The 20,431-nt window shown below is 47.9% G+C and overlaps 1 protein-coding gene and 1 long non-coding RNA gene across 2 annotated transcripts; both read right to left on the reverse strand.

Moving 5' to 3' along the window:
* Window positions 1-318: 318 nt before the first annotated feature.
* Window positions 319-5,469, reverse strand: LOC143838950 (uncharacterized). Its single transcript, XR_013231490.1, has 3 exons — window positions 5,293-5,469; window positions 2,690-2,819; window positions 319-1,058 (listed from the first exon to the last, which is right to left on the reverse strand). It is a non-coding gene; the product is annotated as an uncharacterized LOC143838950 (long non-coding RNA).
* A 5,323-nt stretch (window positions 5,470-10,792) lies between these two features.
* Window positions 10,793-14,856, reverse strand: LOC143837023 (interferon-inducible GTPase 5-like). Its single transcript, XM_077336431.1, has 2 exons — window positions 14,698-14,856; window positions 10,793-13,369 (listed from the first exon to the last, which is right to left on the reverse strand). The coding sequence occupies exon 2, from the start codon at window positions 13,348-13,350 to the stop codon at window positions 12,196-12,198; it is 1,155 nt and encodes a 384-aa protein (XP_077192546.1). The 5' UTR covers window positions 13,351-13,369; window positions 14,698-14,856; the 3' UTR covers window positions 10,793-12,195.
* Window positions 14,857-20,431: the final 5,575 nt, after the last annotated feature.

A 20,431-nucleotide genomic window follows, 5' to 3' on the forward strand; every position in this document is an offset into this window, starting at 1 on the left:
CCTTAACCATTTATTTATTACTATATATATTACTATATATTACACAATGTATTAAACAGAAATGTTCTTCCCAATGTGTTCCTCATTATAATCTTCACAATGATCTTTACTTCAATTTTTTCCTTTTACTATCATTACTACCTATTATACCTCTCATCAAGCACGAACTAGGACCACTACCAAAATGCATTTAATGGGGGGAAAGGCCGTTAGATATCTTGCAATAAGAAATAGATCAGGAAGATTTAAGACAGGGGTAGTCAAACTGCGGCCCTCCAGATGTCCATGGACTACAATTCCCAGAAGCCCCTGCCAGCGAATCTGGAGGGCCGCAGTTTGACTACCCCTGATTTAAGAGATGCGGTGAACCACTAGCAGTCCAACAAGGACGGGGAAGGAGATGGCCCAGTTTGCTGAGACTCCACCTTTAGCATTGTTGCACGGTTTCCCCCCATTGTTATAAGGCTTGTAATTATAGCTCCCTCCAGTCCCATAATAGATTAATTCAGGTTTTGGCTTGGGTCTCCCCAGAGGTTTTAGGGGTTTATGCCATAAAGGAGGGCGTGGGGCAGGGTTGGGCTTGTTGCCAGGGCGGGCTGGGAAGGGACGGGATGGGACCCGACGAGGATGAGTTTGGTTCTGCTGCAACTGGGCTGACCCAGATCCCTGCCTATCCTCTTCTATTTGGATCCCATTCACTATTTCCTGCATGCTTATGTTTATGCCTGTTGTTACGGTGGGGCAGAGCATACTTCCAAAGCCTTCCAAATTGGGCCCAGGAGGAGACAACCCCTTTGCTTTCTGCACACTTTGAGCCAGGTTACTCCTTTGAGGATCCTCCAAAACTTGTGTCCTGAGAGTCTTCCAAAAGCACCCGTTGCCAATTGCTGGTCGGGGGACGGTGGGATGCACAGCACTGTTGGTCATCTCCCAGATGGTTTTGGGTGCTGTCTCCTCTTCCAGATTCTCCAGCTGCTTGGCTGTTCCAGATGAGACGTCATGCCTACTTTCCCTGGGCTGAAATTGTGCTGCTGGGTGCCCTTTTGCAGAGGCTGTAGCTGCAAGGAAAAGGCAAGCCTGAGTAACGCTTTCAAAAGAGAAGTTCAAGTCTGGTGGTCCAAATGTCCCTGTCCTAACAATTATTAATGTGGCATTCCATTCCTTACCCCAACTCTAAAGGCAATCTTGCATGACCATTCAACACTACCAGGTGGAATGAGCTCATGGAACATCTCTGAGCCCTGTTGGGACGAACACAGTTCTGTAGGGCAGTGGTCCCCAACCTGCGGGCCGCGAAGGCCACGGCACCGGGCTGCGGCTCCCTCTCCCCGCCCCCCCCCCACAGTAAAAAACATCCCAGGCCGCAAGCTTGCGGCCCGGGAAGCTTCTTACTGCGGGAGGGCGGGGAGAGGGAATCAGGGCTGCGCTGCGCACTGTAAATGCGCGGCCGGGCTGTGCATGCACACATGCGCCATGCATGACCGAAATCGCGCATGCGTGGCACTTTTGCACATGCGCGGTGTACGGGCAAGGCCTGCGCATGCGCGATGCGTTGGCAGGGCAGTTGCCCTGCCGGTCTCCAGCCTCAGAAAGGTTGGGGACCACTGCTGTAGGGCTTGTAAAATAGAGCTCTCCCACCAGTCTTTTGGTTGGGGACAAAGCTAAACAACATCTGCCTATTTCATGGCTCTACCCAGCCACCTCTCAGTTACCAATATTGAGTATCAGAGGGACCTTTTGCTTCTTTATGCCCCGTGCAGGGCTCTTTGCCCTGTGGGTGCTAATCTGCAGGGGATCCCCAGCCCCAGGGACGTTCGCCTGTCTTCAACCAGGGCCAGGGCCTCTTCAATCCTGGCCCTGACCTGATGGAATGAGCTCCCGGGTGAGCTGAGGGCTCTGTTGGAGCTGGCACAGTTCCGCAGGGCCTGTAAGGCAGAGCTCTTCTGCCAGGTCTTTGGTTGAGGCCAGAGCAAGTGAGATCGGAGGCCCCTCCTCCAGCTGGGCTAGTCTAACAGTCTGCGCCAGTCCATCAGGCGACTCGCCACCTCCTCCCATGGCTGGCTGCAGGACTGGGGTGTGGGGAGGGTTATTATTTGCCACCAATCTTGTCGTGTTCATATGCTGGACTTTTAATGTGGGATTTTATCGGGGATTTTATTTTACCATTGTTACCGACCACAAACCATTCTGGGAATATGGGACTAGAAGTCTAATAAATTAATAAATAATAAAATTAAAATAAAATCACTGCCAGACTCTTGCCTGGTCTGAGGATGAGAGGCCACGGCTGTTGTTAACCTGTTGTGCCAGTGACTTTTGAAAATTAATTTAAAGTTTCTTTGTTTTAACTTCTGTATTTAAACTTTTATATTGTTCACCACCTTGAGCCGTTTCTCCTGGATAGGGCGCTGTAGAAATTAAATAAATAAATACCACAGAGGTGTGCTAGAGATCGTAATCAGGAAGGAGGCAAGGTCTCAGAAAAACAGCATGGTTTATTTGGCCAAGAAGCTCTACTGGACGGTTCTTCTCTCCACCAAGAGCAGAGAGAAAATGCCATTCAGGACATAGACCACAACTTATGACAGACATGAGTATTAGGTACTGACAATGAAGAGAGGAGGTACAACCGAACTCCCTTGGCTCCCTTAGTCACAAGGAACATTTGAACTAACGATCAAAGACTTACCTTCTTTGTTCTGAGCACCAGCCGTGCCTAGAAGAGCCCAGAGAAAGAAAATGTTCCGTAGGGATAACATGACTATAAAAGATTCCCAATCAGGATTCGGTGCTCCAGCCCAATGAGGGGAGAGAATGACCTGTCGATAAATACAGAGCCACAGAAAGGCAGGCAATGTCAAATCACCCCTGAGCATCTCTTAACTTGAAAGGGCTATTACAAACTTTTCATACTGGAAGTGGGCTGTGACTTGACAGCCAATATATCTATATCTATCTAGCAAATGAGCCTCTTGTGGCGCAGAGTGGTAAGGCAGCCGTCTGAAAGCTTTGCCCATGAGGCTGGGAGTTCAATCCCAGCAGCCGGCTCAAGGTTGACTCAGCCTTCCATCCTTCTGAGGTCGGTAAAATGAGTACCCAGCTTGCTGGGGGGTAAATGGTAATGACTGGGGAAGGCACTGGCAAACCACCCCGTATTGAGTCTGCCATGAAAACGCTGGAGGGCGTCACCCCAAGGGTCAGACATGACTCGGTGCTTGCACAGGGGATACCTTTACCTTTACCTTTTTATCTGCAAAGATTCTGACAAGGCTGGGTTTTATACCTTGCTTTTCTCTGCCGCAAGGAATCTCAAAGCAGCTTACAATTGCCTTCCCTTCCCCGTCCCACAACAGGAATCTATGAAGTGGGAGGGGCTGAGGGACTTCTGAGAGAACTGGGACTGGCCCAAGGTCAACCTAACAAGCTTCACATAGAGGAAGAGTGGGGAATCATACCTAGCTCTCCATGTTAGAGGCTGCCAATTTTAAACACAATACCATACTGGGTACTTTCTGGTACCCTTCATGTAGTTCTTACAAGCCCCATCCCAGCAATTAAAACCTTGCTTCAATTGCTGTCTTGAAAGCAGCAAACTATGCCCAAAGGCATGAAATGAAGCCCCTTTTTCTTTTTCAGGACGCTAGAATTTTGAGCAGGCTGGAGAGGGATGGAATGCTTTGTTTTATAGGGTGAGTTGTTCATTGTAGAGCGGTTTCCAATGGATGTTCATTTGATTTGGTATTGTAGTTTTAATTTCATGTTAGTGTACATCTTGTAGAATTATCAACTGAGAAAGGTCATATCGACAGAAACAATGATTTTCCTGTGAACGCTTCAAGCAATGAAATGAAGTAAAAGACTTTGGATAACAGCATTCGTAGAAATTATTATACCTCGAGCCATTATTTGCAGAGGCATTTTTGGGTGTTCATATATCTCTATGCGAAGCCTTTTTCTAATTGTCCAGGGCAGGGGTAGTCAAACTGCGGCCCTCCAGATGTCCATGGACTACAATTCCCAGGAGCCCCTGCCAGCAAATGCTGGTAGGGGCTCCTGGGAATTGTAGTCCATGGACATCTGGAGGGCCGCAGTTTGACTACCCCTGGTCCAGGGCATTGTACTCCATTGAGTTTCCTGTCCTCCTGAAGCTCCACCCCCAAATCTCCAGAGTTTTCCCCACCTGGATCTGGCAAAGCTCCACCCACCCCCGCCATGACTAGGAGGGACTTGGCAATCCTATTACGCATTTATTTCTATTTATTTATTACATTTTTATACCACCTTCCCTTGTGGCTCAGGGCAGTTCACATGGAACATGAATCCCATTTGGCAGATACAACACATTCTGCAAATCAAATTCTGTAGCTGCACCAACACTATCCATCTATCCATCTATCATTTAAATGTATTGCCCGCCTCTCCCTGAAGGCTCAAGGCGGGTTACAACATCTGAATAAACCCCCCAATAAAACCCCCTTAAAACAGACATAAAAACCAAACCAATACAAATACAATCCAAAGCCCCAGGGGGATAAAGAGGCTGGGGCAAAACCTCATCCCAGTCCCAACAATCCCAGTAATGCGTTCTAGAGGGGAAGGGTGAACAGAGGGCGCAGATGGAAATCGCTACCATCAGTTCCCCCACTCACTGAACATTTAATCATTAACTTATTATAAAAGAAGAAGGGAAGTTTGGAAACACTGAAAATACATAAGGGTGCATTCATTTGTCTGCTGTACATTAAGCAGAGACTTCTGTTCATGTTTTAGAAACTTTTCAGGAGGGAGGGGGTTCTGCAGCAAGCGTCCTTCTTGAATTTGCTTTCATTCTTAATGTTTAAAACAGCATTTTAAGCAACATATGATAAACCGTTTATGCACTGGAGGTTTCATGCCGGGCTGCAGGCTGGAGTTTTAGTCGTGGCAGGTTGCCCCACCTCTTCCTGCACCCACACAGGGGAGCATTTGGCCTGGTGCACCTCATCTGCCCCTGATTTGTGCTCCTTCACAGGAGCTGGGGCAGTGAAGTTCCCAGTGCATAAATGGTCATAGTGAGGCTTGGCATTGGAGCATACTGAATCTGATGCTTAAGGTTGCAAATGTTAAATTCCATCTTAAGCTTAGATCTATTCACATTTGGCCCCTGAAATTTTCAAAACGGTTTGAAATGGCTGCCTCGTTTCAAATGCATACAAAATGACATCCCCATCTGCCAGAGGCAGGAGACCAGGCAAATTGGACCTAACTTCTACTTGTAACAAGATAGTCCCAAACCAAACAAAGACAAATTACCAGGCAGGTGCTCTTCAGAATGCCAAGGATTCACTCATTCTCAGGTAAGGCACTTGGAGTAGGCTTTCAATTCCATTCCCTCAGCTTCCTCTGTAACCCAAAATTCATCAACAGGAAAAGCTATGGCCTCTCAAGTAGATAAACAAGCACAGTAGACCTGGTATACCTTATATAGCACCAGAAGGGAAGTTAGGTGAGTTTAAAACAGATTCCTGGTGGATGAATTTTATTTACCAAACTGAAACAAAGGAATAAAGGGGAATCCCATGTGATGCACTACTCCCAGATGCACTACTTCCTGGATGGTAATTCATTCCTGACTTTAATTGTTTGCAAAGATATTTGACGTTTCCTTCTCAGCTGTGAGCTTGTTAGCGGATTAACTTGACAATAGTGAGTGGAAAAACAAAGCTCTTCATTCTCACAGTGTGAGGTGAGTGTTCTCGGGGAAACGTTACAAGTAAAGTTTGTGGGGACACATGAAAACACCGCAGCTTCCTTATACCCAGTCATAGTTTTGGTCTAGCAAGAGCCTGAGTGGGATTGTAGTAAGATAGATTCTAGCGGGTAGTCATGTTGTCATGAAATAGCAGGGAGAACAATTAGTTCAGTTTCCGTCTTCTAGTGCCGCCCCACATTGGGACTCGCCTGCCCCTGGGCCCAGCAGAAGGCCGCAAAGCCCCCTTTCAGGCCACCTACCTGACTCTGTTCCTGCCTTCCTCCCATCATTCCCTTTATCCTTTCCTTCCTTCCTTCCTTCCTTCCTTCCTTCCTTCCTTCCTTCCTTCCTTCCTTCCTTCCTTCCTTCCTTCCTTCCTTCCTTCCTCTCTCCTATCTGCCTCTTTCTCACTACCTGTTCCTCTTCTTCTGTCTCTATCTTCCTCCCTTTTTTTCTGTCTTTCTCTTTGTCTCTCCTTCTCCCTTTCCTCCTTCCTTCACCCCATCCCTCCACCCACCCACCATGCTAGAGCCCACTGTATTTTGGCCACAGCGGGCTTAATATCAAGTTCTCTATAATGGGGTTCCCCGCTGTTACCTGCAATGCATACACACATGTTCTGAAACATGTGAGTATGTAGCAACAGGGAATTGCTGAACGAGAGGTTGGTAACAGTGTTTGAGGATTGTTTACCAATGTTTACAAGGTGATTACGCCCTTAAGTGCTCAAGGCAGACAACAGATAGTTATAGTAAAATAATAACAATCTTTATTGGAAGGAAAATAATAAAAATATAGGGACTCAAAGGGGGGGGAGGGTTGAAGTCAGTATATTTACCAATCCTGGAGAGTGTGGGGGCAGAGATATGACACAGCCAGCCATTGGCATGAAGTGTGATCTGATTAGGTCCTGATCAGATGCACACTTTGGCTTGGGAAAGCCACTGTCCGTATAGGTTTTTGGGAGAGGGAGTATGTGACTGAGACCAGGTGAACACAGTATGGAGTTTTCCACAGGGCAGGATATTAGAAAAATGTCTCCTCTAGGTTAGGAGATAGGTGCTTCATGGGTAACCCATTTTGCCTCATTGTGTCTAGAAGTTGAGAAGTAATTTCCCTTGGCAGATAGACACAGAGTGGATTATAGATGAGAGATCGAGAATCTTGCCTAAGACGTTTTTAGGCAAACAGAACTCTGCCGGACTCCTTGCTCAGCAAATACAACAGGGTAGGGGGTCAGTGAGAGGTGAACTGGACATGTCTTGGATTGAGGCTGCTAGGTCGAACTTGTGGCAGAGAAGATGGAGTCTGGTTGTGGCAGATTTTAACAGTGCTTGGTTTGGCATAAGCCTAGACTACGGATGATAGCCACTGGTTGTTTATAAAAGCTAGCCAACCTGTAGGGCAGGGTCCTGCCATCCTTAACATGTGCCCCCCTTCTGGAGTGAACTACTGTGAACTTTCACATTTGTTTGCTCCGGACCACCGTATGCTGAGAATGGCAGAGCCTAGAACAGGGGTAGTCAAACTGCGGCCCTCCAGATGTCCATGGACTGGAGGTCGCTGCTGGTCTTGCTCCATACCACCCAGAAGAATGTTTTACAATGAGCAATGGACTTGACACCATCCTTAACACTACCCCTTGGAACTAGCACATGCATGCTTTTTCACGCTTCGTGCCATGGCCAAAGTTTGTTTTGGGGGGCATCCTGCACTCCCCTCTGCATTCAGGAGGACCCAGACGTCAGCATGCTGGGGTCACCAGGAGGGCCATCTCTCTAGCAAAACTCTATGGTAAGTTAGCTTCATTATCATACAGTTCCGCAAAAAGCCAGAGCATCATCCCCTGAGATCTCTGACATGCTGATGTCCCTTCTGTGTGATGTCAGCATGTTGGATGCTCTTTTGGAGTTCAGGTAAGTGCAGTCCCCCCGCAGCAGGTTAGTGACATCAGTGCATTTGGAGAGATCTCCCCCACCAGCATTGCCAGGCCATGAGTGGAGATGAGCAGCTGGGAAGAAGGCAAGGAGCACATGGAGAGTTGCCAGCTAGGTGACGGGTTGTTCTTTTTCTGCCTCTTTTAATTGAGGCTGCTCTCTCTCCCTCTCTCTCTCCCCCCCTTTGTGTGGGACACTCTGGGTGGGTGGTTTGTAGCTTTCTAGAGAGTGGTTTCCATTAAGTGTTGTTCTTTTATTTGTGGCTGATTGAGGAAGTATGCTGCTGAGGAAGTAAGCCCTGCTCTGTGCTGGGCTGTGACTCTGTGAGCTAAAAGGGTCCTCCTTGCCAGAGGTGTGAACCACTGGTTCACGCTGAAGTGTGAGAGCCAAAGGGCTTTTGGCCTGTGGGATGTCCCTTAACCCCTTAATCTTATAGACAAAGATAGAGTGAAGGAAACTGTTTGGGAGACAAGAGTGGATACTCAAGGTCCAGATCCAGTCACCTAAGAAGAAGACGACAAAGAAGAATTTTATATGCCACTTTTCTCTACCCAAGGAGTCTCAAAGCAGCTTACAGTCACCTTCCCTTCCTCTCCCCACAACACCCTGTAAGGTCGGTGGAGCTTAGAGAACGTCTAACAGGACTGCTCAGTCAGAACAGCACTATCAGGAATGTGATGAGACCAAGGTCATCCAGCTGGCTGCATGCGGAGGAGTGGGAAATCACACCCAGCTCACTAGATTAAAAGCCACCACTCTTAACCAGAACACCACACCACCCTGTGCCATGTTTGTTTTCCTCCCTGAAGACAAGATGGAATACCCTTATCATAAATGTGAATTTACATTTAAATAATTAAATAGTGATTTAGGATGGGAAAAGAAAAATCAAAACCTTGACTCCGATCTGGTCTCCAGCAGGGAGAGCACTGATGTGATATGTGCTCTCCATGAGGTTCTTGTTAGGAACCAAGCTGCCACCCCTTGGACCAGCTGGAACTTCTGCAACAACCTCATGGGTAGCCCTGCGCAGATCTAGTTACAGAGGTCTAGTCTGAAGGTGACAGTTGCATGGATCACCCTGACTAGGTTGGGTCATCGGGTATGCTGTAAGCCGCCATGCCTGGCACGGGTGGAAAACTCCCAGCATGCAACATCTGTCACCTGGGCCTCCATAGATAGGGAGGCATCCAGAAACACCCCTAGACAACTGATGGGGATTGCAGGTGTCAAATGCAACCCATCAAGGTGTACCATATCACCCTCCGTGTGTTGCAGGCTCATCCACAGGACCTCTGCCTTTGCCGGATTTAACTTCAACCAGCTCCACTTGAGCCAATCCACCATGGTCTCCAGGCACCTGCCTTGAGCCACGGCTGAAGAAGCCTTGGTTCTAGTTGACGCCAGAGACCACCAACAAGTTGGTGTTAGAAGACAGCCACCCAATGCCAGCTCTCAGTAGTTTGCTGCTCTGCTCCCAGCCTTGATGGGGAAAGTCTTCTCAGATTCAGTTGGGCCTCAGCCTGCATACTGAGTTATTGGATTCCTTCACTGCTGTTTGTGGGGCCTGCTGGGTGGCAATAGGTGTATGGATGAGTTCTGCTCCGTATTTACCAGAAGATAGTTGCAGAGAGCAGCTGTGTCGGCTTGCAACTAGATTTCCGCTCAGCAGAGCCCGAGAGATGAAAAAGCTCTTCACAGCCTGAGATTTAAAGATATCTGACAAAGGGAATTTTGAAAAACTTCTTGGTCTCTTAGGTACTGCTGGACTCGAATCTAACTGAGGTTGCCACCTGTGATTTGGGGGGTGGAGCTGGGGGCAGGTGGGACGAGAGGCAGGGAGGAAACTCAATGGAGTCTAAGACTACAAAGCAATGGTTTTCTCCTGGGGAACTGATTTCTGTCGCCTGGAGATGAGCTGCAAAACCAGGGGGTCTCCAGGTCCCAAATCTAGCTGTATTTCCAGAGAGAAATGATGTCTGGAGGCCAGGCACTGAGCAGCCCTCCCTCACTATGCCCATGATTTTGGTAGGCACACAGAAAGTTGCTTCCTTGTTTCACCATTGCTCCTCCATGAGTGCTAAGCCCAGGCCCATAGCAGGTGTGTGTGTGTGTGTGGGGGGAGGACATGAGTACATGGCTGATCAGCCAACATTATATTTCTCTGCTTTACTTCAACACCTGATGGGAGGCTGCCTCTGTGAGACTCAGATGTGGAAAGCATATCATGAATTTCAGCCTGGGAAACTTGGGGAGGAAATCCCAAATGTGGAAAGCCTAAAGTTGACTTGAAGCATCCAAAGTAAATCAAAAGTGAGGCTAGAACAACGTATGTTTCCTAATGCGGAAACGGTCTGAGAGAAATTTGGTTCTGGGCTGTATAAAGAGAAGCCAAGAGAACATTTAGTGTGGAAGGTCCTCTGGAACAGAAGGCAGCAGCACTTGGGAGGAGCATCCAGCTAGCAAAGCTGTTTGGAATCATATTGACGTGAGGGCTATTCTGAGATTATGGGGGGAGATATTAACCAGGTAGGAGGCTCTGGCACGGTCCCTTTTATTCAGTTTTCACAATGGGGAGAATTTAGACTGAGAAACTGTGTGCTGCAGCTTCACATTTCTTCTCTGAGTGTACTGGAAATGTTTCTGTGTATGTATGTGTTGATTTAGGAGCCTCTTGTGGCACAGAGTGGTAAGGCAGCAGACATGCAGTCTGAAAGCTCTGCCCATGAGGCTGGGAGTTCGATCCCAGCAGCCGGCTCAAGGTTGACACAACCTTCCATCCTTCCGAGGTTGGTAAAATGAGTATCCAGCTTGCTGTGGGGTAAATGATAATGACTGGGGAAGGCACTGACAAACCACCCGCCCATACTGAGTATGCCATGAAAACGCTAGAGGGTATCACCCCAAGGGTCAGACATGACCCGGTGCTTGCACAGGAGATACCTTTACCTGTACCTTTATGTGTTGATTTTTGTTTTACCTTATCTGATTATGTATTTTTATCCAGATCTGCTGGCCCCAAAATGGGTGCAAAGATGGGGTATAAATCTTGTTAATAAAATAAATGAATGAACCCTTGCCATGACAAAACAACCTACTGTTACTGCAATGATGACCCAAATGTCATTGGAAGAAATATTATATTTGAATCATCTCTTGTAAAGTCAACAGGCATACTACAATCAGAAAGGGGAAAAGAAAGCTGCTACAAATGTTACCAATAAAACTGAGAAATAAAGTCATGCCTGGTTTTTATAACATTTCCACATGCTTCTGTTTTTTTCTACACATTATTAAACAAAAATTCATAGGGGATGTTTTAACATCCATGCTCCTTTATTCTTTCTAAATAAGTAATTATTTATGAGGATCATATGATTGGGGGAGTTATTTGCATATTGTGGACATTCAGAAGTTGGATGGGGCAAACTGGGCCATGGAGGGTCTTTTCTCTCTAGTTGCAATAGCTTTCAAAAGCAGTATTTCTTTTATACTGCTCATCCCACCCTCAAATTAAATCCCAAATTCTAGATTTCACTGACTCACATCATTATTAGAAAATCCAGAACACAATTATGCAAAAAAGAGAAACTGTTCAAATATATTATCTGCTTGCATAATTTACATGGGTCACAGAAACAAGTTTTTTCTTAGCATCAAGTTGGGATCGGAAAATTAGCAAATCATTTATGAGGACTTTGACCCTGTTTTTAATCATGTGGTCTAGATACTTGGGTTTTTGTTTTAAACAGATGTGGAATTCTGTGCCTGACAACTGTGCCTGCCAGTTTAGTTTGCTAAATCTCAGTACCAAACCCTCACCCCAGATGAATCTGGGAGAAAGAAGACACACTCAAGTCTGTTGCTTACACAGCAAACAATTTTATGAAGAACATTATTCTTGATGGGAGCCTGAGAGTTCTCAAATTTCTCTCCCAAGCTGGCACACTGAACAGATACACAATTCCTTGTTATTTTATTTCACCATTACGAATTGGGCATAGATTTAAGAGAGCAAGCCGATGTTGACTCGATACATTTTGCAGATATTATATTCCTCCCTACCCCCTTTTAAATCTTTTCTTTCCCTCTGATCTCTTAGCACCATTACCCCCATCAAGGTTTGTGTCAGGGTCTCTCCCTGAGTAGATGGTTTATACCTTGTTTTCCTTTTCTCTCTGCTAGGAACGTGGATGTCCTCTAAGCAGAAGGGAGAATCAAGTATATTAGGGTTCAAATGAGGGAATGTTTTTCAAAACAACAGTAAAAGTCTTCGGTCTCCCAGATTGATCTTGGAGAAAAGGGGGGGGGGTGTGCTGGGTTTTAGCCAACTTCCTGACACTAGTAACTGTTTAAATCAATTCTAAATTTAATTTTACCTACTGTTATTGTATATTTTATATCTTTGTACACCACGCGGAGCCAGCTTGCAAAGAGGGCATCAACAACCCAGGCTCCTTCTTCCTGGACCTGATTGCAATTTCACCGAATGCCCCATGATGGCATCCGTTTCTAGATCAGCGTCCTCTAGACTGATGTCCTCTCTTTGCTTTCTAGAGCTCTGTCAAGGACATTTTTGGTGTCATTGCTCACATCTGTTAGGAATCTACGCAGCATGTAGTGGGTGGTGAAAAATGAACAGCCTCCTGACAACAAGGAGCCAGCAAAGGGGAAGCGATTCCACAAACAGTATTCTACGATCATCAGAATGGCTCCCATGAGGTCAGGAAGCTTCCAGAGCAACACGGGCACCAGCTTTCTGGATGTCATCACTTCTTGAAGTGTCGCCACCGGCTTCCCGACATCCCTCGCCAACACGGTGAGCGACAGGTCATCCAGGCCAAAGACTCTGTAGCACTGCGAGCGGAACTTCACAAAGGAGAACATTGCGATGACGAAGGAGAAACCTGGCACAGGCAGAAAACCCAAAAGCCCTGAGTAGAGGACATAGAGCCAAATCTTGTCCTTCATCATGGCCTTCTTCCTCTCTAAGACAGGCTCACAGAGGGAAGGCAGCCTGGAAATGAACGCTTGCCTCTTCAGCCACAAGAGGTCGCTCTTCAGCTTCTCCCACAGGAGGGGGAAATCAAACCTCTGGGAGTCCCAGTTGGACACCAAGAAGACTTGAGGGCCAATCACACTTTCGTCCTGCAGGCACGTCATGCAGTTCTCCCTGATGCGTTGGAGGACCTTCTCTTCATCGTAGCCAGAGGGCTGCCGTCTCTGAGATGCCTCCACGTCGAGATCTGTTTTGGCCCACACGAAATAGAATCTCTTGCCCATTGTCTGGATCTCATGGACCAGATCGGCGTGGACGGTCCGGAAGCGCTGGTAGCCGACGATGATAAAGAAGTCAAAGCGGTTCAGATCCACCCAATCAGTGTGGGAGACGAAAGAATCTTCCCGCCCAGGTAGGTCCCAGAGGGTGACCTGTGGGAGTGTTGGATGGGGGTAATCCTTGGCCTTTGTAGTCGTCATTTGGATGCCAGTCTCAGCGGCACCCGGTTCACCAGAGCGTTTGCCCAGCATGCTGTTGACGAAGGAGGATTTCCCCGAGCCTGGCTCACCCACCACGGCGACACTGAGCGGCACATCGGTAAAAAACTGCAGCGGTTTTGCCTGCACTATGGAGATGGCATCCGACAGCTTCCCCTGATGAATAGCGACCTGAAATTCTTCCATAGTCTTAAATCCGGATGTTCTGCAGTGAAAAGAAAGAGGGATGTTTCGGCTTCCCTGAGTCCTAATTCCATTTTAAAAATATAGAGACAAGTATCCAAAGATAGAAATACAGGTTAAGAAGTACAAACTGTTTCCACATAGAAGTGCCAAAACATATTTCGGCTAAAAGCCTTCCTCAGTAGTTAATTTCAAACTCAGCATTGCATAAAGTAAAACATAAAGATATATAAAAAACTCATCATGTGCAGATTGGACAAAAAAATCTTATAAAATGCAATGCAAATATTATACTCAGATGTTCAACCATGGAATAGGGTTATTTCTTAACCCCAAATTGCAATATGGGCAAATCATTCCGCTGTGCAATATTTCATATGGCCATGGATCTGTTTCAGCCTGATCTGCAATGGTCAAAATTATAATGGAGTGCTCAGATATGCTCTGAACAGACCAAAAAAGACCCCAGTTCCAGGTCTGGCTAGATCCCAGAGGAGTTAATGAGCCAAGAAGAGAAAGGAGCTGCTTTGGTGTGAGGCTTGTGCAATGCTACCTCCTTGGGTTGCCAACTGGCCTGGAGAGAAACAAAAACCATCTGCAACTTCAATGGGGACTCCAGGGCATGCCATTCAACGACCAAGGACAAGGGTTTTGTTTGTTTGACGTCTGCCACCTTGGGACCTTGACCGGGTAGAAAAGGGGCACAAAAACGTTTCTAATAAATGGAGGGATTTAATACCGTGCCTCAACTGGCCGTTTTCAAACTTTTTATTCGTGGGAGGGTAGTAAAAGGGAGGGGGGCATATTTCTCCCGGCCTGTTGGCTACCTGCCCATTCAGATCCCTATAGGGAAGCCCCAGTCCGGGCTTTCCTGTCTAAAATACCGCCGGACTGTGGGAACCACCCTTCTTTCTTTCTTTCGGCCCACCTCCCTATCTCCCTCGGCCGCGCTTGCAGCCACTTGGACGGGAATCGGGTCCCCTTGGCAGCCACGGGCGCATCGACGGGCGGGCATAAGCGATCCCTAGACTAGAGCACCCCACGCCCCGTATTGCACCGAAGCCCCCTCCCCGCAAACACACACAGAAGTCACCCAAACTCCTGCAACAAGTTGAGCCGCAGCCGCCGACTCGTGGGGCAAGGAAAGCGGCGGCTGGCCAGCCTTCGATCGCCCAGCCCCTTCGGGATCCCCCTGTTCAGGTCGGCAAAGGCGACACGGACCTGCCCTAAAACCAAACCGGAGGTCCTTATTTCTCAGCCCCCCTCCCCAGTGGGCGTCTGGGGCCCAACGGGCTTGAAGCGCCGCCGCTGCTGCTCCGCGCAGCCCGGCGAGGACACCCGGCGCCTTACCTGTCTCCCCAGGTGAGCGACTGCGGGCTGGACTCTCCGTTCCCGAGGCTTGCCTTCCTCCCGTTCCTCGCCGGCTCTTCCCCTCCTCCTCCGATCTTCAGCCTCCGCGCTGCCCTCCCGCCGCCTTCGGAAAGAGAAATCGGTTCGGCTCCGCCTCTGCGGAGAGCCACCAGGGGGCGCGAAAACGCCGGACGGATCTTGATCCCCCCCCCCCCCCCGGGCTCGGCAGTGGCCGGATCTGGTCACCGGATCGGACCGAGGAGGTTGGACAACACAACAGATTCCTGCAGTAGAGGGAGGGGGGGGGCGCATTCCGAAATTTTCCAACGTGGATTTGACGTAACGAAAGCGAAACCGCTGGGCTTCGAGCCCCTTGCGGGGAAATGGGCTGATTGAACGCCCCAGCGGCTTTCCTGCAGCCAGTGTGAAATGTCAATGGTGTCGCGCGGCCGCCTCTAGCGAAAAACAACCTTGTTTGGCAGCCTTGGAGAGTCTGCAGCTGGTCTGTTGGCACCGCTTGGATTTCTATTTCAGATCCGAATCCTTATCGCATTCATTTGCTGTTAGGTTCAGGTGGGTCCCCCTGTTGGAGCAATAGAATCTAGTTTCGATGTGATGCGAATATAGCATAATGCCAGGTACTATAGAGGAGGCGTAGTCAACCTGTGGTTCTCCAGATGTCCATGGACTACAATTCCCATGAGCCCCTGCCAGCAAATGCTGGCAGGGGCTCATGGGAACTGTAGTCCATGGACATCTGGAGGACCACAGGTTGACTAGCCCTGCTATAGAGTAATACCAGGAAATAGAAGCGAGAAGCAAATTAATGCAGGAGTCATGCAGTATTGAGAAAATATACTGAGATGTTATATATATATAGGCTACACATCTTTATTTTAAAAGAAAACCAGAATTTCTATTCGCTACTTAAATGGAACATAGGGTAAGTTGCTGTGACTGATCATTTCATTTATGGCTGTTGTGCGGAATTTGGCTATCTGCTTGCATAGAGTAGCACATTCTGCTGGATTTTCCTGTGTGGAACACAATAATCTACTTCTAAAGTGCACTGGAAGTACATTATCCAGTGTGTGCAGAATGGGTCCTAGTTTTTTCTTGGTCAATATGGCCCATTACATCCCTGAGCAGAAGAAATTCTGTATTAGAGCAAGGTGCCTCATAAAGAGAACATCTAAAGAAGACATGCTCTAGTGCAGAGGTGGCTAAGTGATGACTCTCCACATGCCTATGGACTACAATTCCCATGAGCCCCTGCCAGCAAAGGAAAGGGCTAATGGGAATTGTAGTCCACAGGCATGTGGAGAGCCACTGTTTGGCCCCCACTGCACTAGCAACTCCAGCTCCCCCTGCCACAAGGCAGAGCCTCTCAGCTCTTGGGATTTTCTTAAAGTGCCTTGCTGGCATATGGGAGGAGGTTGCCCCTTGTTTAAGGTGATCAGATTGTCCCACTTTGGAGGGACATCTGGCGGTACCTGGCAAATTGTACTTATGTTGAAATTAAAAAATATGCTTGCTAGCTTTGGCTTGTAGAACAAAGTTTTATTCCAGAGGTACCTTTAAGGCCAACAAAGCCTTATTCAGGGCAGAGGCTTTTGGGTGCATGGTCGTACATACATGTAGACTCCTTGAATAAAACTTTGTTGGCCTTAAAGGGACCACTGGGCACAGCATTCGTTCATTTGCTATTAGTTTTGGTTCTTCTTGCGATCAAGTTGTAGCTAGTTCATGGCGTTCCAGTGGGCTTTCCAAGGCAAGAGACGCTCAGAATTGGTTTGCTGTGCCCTGCCTCCAGGTCATGACGCTGGTATCTCATGACTCTCCATCCAAATACGCTTACAGTGTACATTTTATTTTCTTTTAAAGACAGGCCTACCCATTTTACAGTGCGCTTTTGACTATCTTGAGGTAGAGAACACAGGTATGTGTGCCGCTGGTTGTTCATAACAGCTTGCCAACCTGTAGGGCATGGTCCTGCCATCCTTAATGTGTCCCCCCCCCTTCTGGAGTGAACTACTGTGAACTTTCACATTTGTTTGCTCCAGACCACCGTATGCTGAGAATGGCAGAGCCTAGGTTAGAAATGTACAGAGAGAAGAGGGGCCATCTTCTGCCACTATAAAACCTAATACCTATTAAACTGTTGCCAATCAAAACCCAAAAAGGGGTGTGGGGAGAAAAGGGGTCGCTGGAGGTCGCTGCTGGTCTTGCTCCATACCACCCAGAAGAATGTTTTACAATGAGCAATGGACTTGACACCACCCTTAACACCACCCCTTGGAACTAGCACATGCATGCTTTTTCACGCTTCGTGCCATGGCCAAAGTTTGTTTTGGGGGGCATCCTGCACTCCCCTCTGCATTCACTAGGACCCAGACGTCAGCATGCTGGGGTCACCAGGAGGGCCATCTCTCTAGCAAAACTCTATGGTAAGTTAGCTTCATTATCATACAGTTCCGCAAAAAGCCAGAGCATCATCCCCTGAGGTCTCAGACATGCTGATGTCCCTTCTGTGTGACGTCAGCATGTTGGATGCTCTTTTGGGGTTCAGGTTCAGGTAAGTGCAGTCCCCCCACAGAAGGTTAGTGACATCAGTGCATTTGGAGAGATCTCCCCCACCAGCATTGCCAGGCCATGAGTGGAGATGAGCAGCTGGGAAGAAGGCAAGGAGCACATGGAGAGTTGCCAGCTAGGTGACGGGTTTTTCTTTTTCTGCCTTTTAATTCAGGCTGCTCTCTCTCTCTCTCTCTCTCTCTCCCCCCCCCCCCCCCGTGTTGGGCACACAGGGCCATTCCGCACTCGTCCAAAATAGCACAAAGGTTACAAATTGAAATCACTATTGTTTTGCAGTTATGCACAACGTCGTCGACAATCTGCAACATTCCTGAAACCGATCCGCAAAAAGTGCTTCGTTGTAGCGCTTTCAGGGAAATCTCAAAAAGTGGATTCACCCCCCCGGAAAGCGCTACACTCTTGCAACCAATCTGCAACACTAGCGGAAAAGTTCTGTGCGTTACCATTGTTGCGGTTTCTGCAAAGTCCCCCCCTGGCTCTCTCCTCTGATCTTCCGGTGAAGCGATCGCCATTTTTCTTTCTCTGAGTGAGCGGAGACCAACGCACCGACGAGCCTTCGTTTACCCAGCGAGGCTTCCAAAATAAGTCACCAAGCACGAAAGAACACACAGCCCCGTTTGCTGTTTTATTTTCCCTTTATTTTTCACTGTATTTTTGGCCGAAAATCGCGCCCGTTCTGGGGGGGGGGGGGTTAATTTTTTTTTCACTCGGGGAGAGCGTGGCAACGATGAAACGGCAGCTCAAACACCACCTGCTAGCTAGATGGGTCTCTCTGTGGCAACGAATCAACGCAGATTCGTTGCAATGTGTGTGTGTGTGTTTTTTTAAACTTCCTTAAAGGGAAAGGGGCTTTTTGGGAGCATGATAATGGCCACCCATTGGCTGCTTGACGGCCAGGGGCGGGACAAAGCTTGGCAATATCGCTTCCTGGCTAGCGATTTTTGCCGAGACTGGAAACCTGTGGGAAACAATAGAAACACAACTGGATTCCACTACAAAGCCAGGTATGCATAACGACGAAGGGTCCTCCTTGCCAGAGGGGTGAACCATTGGTGCACGCTGAAGTGTGAGAGCACGCTGAGGTTGGCCTGTGGGATGTCCCTAACCCCTTCATCCTATAGACAAAGATAGAGTGAAGGAAACTGTTTGGGAGACAATAATGGATACTCAAGGCCCAGATCCAGTCACCTAAGAAGAAGATGACAAAGAAGAATTTTATATGCCGCTTTTCTCTACCCAAGGAGTCTCAAAGCAGCTTACAGGCACCTTCCCTTCCTCTCCCCACAACAGACACCCTGTAAGGTCGGTGGAGCTTAGAGAACGTCTAACAGGATTGCTCAGTCAGAACAGCACTATCAGGAATGCGATGAGCCCAAGGTCATCCAGCTGGCTGCATGTGGAGGAGTGGGAAACCACACCCAGCTCACCAGATTAAAAGCCACCATCTTAACCAGAACACCACACCACCCTGTGCCATGCTTGTTTTCCTCCCTGAAGACAAGATGGAATACCCTTACCATAAATGTGCATTTACATTTAAATAATTAAAGAGTGATTTAGGATGGGATAAGAAAAATCAATGTAATATGTGCTCTCCATGAGGTTCTTTCTTGTAGAGCCTCTTCCATGCCAGCAGGCAATCTGTGCTTCTCATCGGCTGGCCTTTACCACCCCAGGCAGGCAGGAGAGAAGTGAATTGGTGAAAAGCCTCTTTCAGAAACAACGCTTAAAAGACGCTTAAAGCACCCAAGAGGCAGTTCACTATGCAGAGCAAAATCAGTTTTGTGGAGTAAAAATTCACTCTTCTGTGCAGAGATCAGAAAAACAACGATGTATTTAGTGAGTTTTCATCAGCGTATCCATCATGCAGAAGAGGCCCTGGTTGGGGATCCGTGACCCAGATCCTCACATTTGTGTTGGAGTCAACTGTCCTCCCTTCTCATGCCCTGTGGAAGTCCCCAAGCTCAGGAAATTTCTTTTGTTCTCTCTTGAGAGATGAATGGCCAGATTTTCTTCCCAGTGCTGTTTTCCTGTGTGGTCATGGAAGCAATGGCATAAGGATTTTCTCTGAGCTATGTAAACTACCTTGAATGTTATCCTCCTTCCCATGAGGATCATGGGGAAATAGGGTTGCCTACTGGATGGGGGATACGCTTCTAGGTAACACTGTGTGTGAACGAGACCTTGGGGTACTTGTGGATTGTAAACTAAACATGAGCAGGCAGTGTGATGCGGCCGTAAAAAAGGCAAATGCCATTTTGGGCTGTATCAACAGAGGCATCACATCAAAATCACAAGAATTCACAGTCCCATTGTATACGGCACTGGACAGACCACACTTGGAGTACTGTGTGCAGTTCTGGAGGCCTCACTTCAAGAAGGACGTAGATAAAATTGAAAGGGTACAGAGGAGAGCGACGAAGATGATCTGGGGCCAAGGGACCAAGCCCTATGAAGATAGGTTGAGGGACTTGGGAATGTTCAGCCTGGAGAAAAGGAGAGGGGACATGTTAGCCCTCTTTAAGTATTTGAAAGGTTGTCATTTGGAGGAGGGCAGGATGCTGTTTCCGTTGGCTGCAGAGGAGAGGACACGCAGTAATGGGTTTAAACTACAAGTACAACGATATAGGCTAGATATTAGGAAAAAAATTTCACAGTCAGAGTAGTTCAGCAGTGGAATAGGCTGCCTAAGGAGGTGGTGAGCTCCCCCTCACTGGCAGTCTTCAAGCAAAGGTTGGATACACACTTTTCTTGGATGCTTTAGGATGCTTAGGGCTAATCCTGCGTTGAGCAGGGGGTTGGACTAGATGGCCTGTATGGCCCCTTCCAACTCTATGATTCTATGATTCTAGGGTTCTTTTCCTCCCAAGTATGCCTGGGAGCAAAGGAGGATAACCACCTTGTGGCTGACTCCGCCTCTTCTGGCAGCCATTCTGTGGTTGGCTCCACCTCTTCCCACAGCCAATTTGTGTTTCCATTCACTATCCCATGTCACAATCCCAAAGGTGCCCACAAGCTCAAAAAAGGCTGGGGACCCCAGTTTAGACATGGGAAATGAGAGATAAAACCCAAGGATGGGATGCAGAGAGTGCAGGCAAACATGGCAGTGATGGGTATAACCGGACAAACGAACAAAAATAAA

Source organism: Paroedura picta, chromosome 5 (assembly GCF_049243985.1).
Source record: "Paroedura picta isolate Pp20150507F chromosome 5, Ppicta_v3.0, whole genome shotgun sequence".
NCBI lineage: Eukaryota > Metazoa > Chordata > Lepidosauria > Squamata > Gekkonidae > Paroedura > Paroedura picta.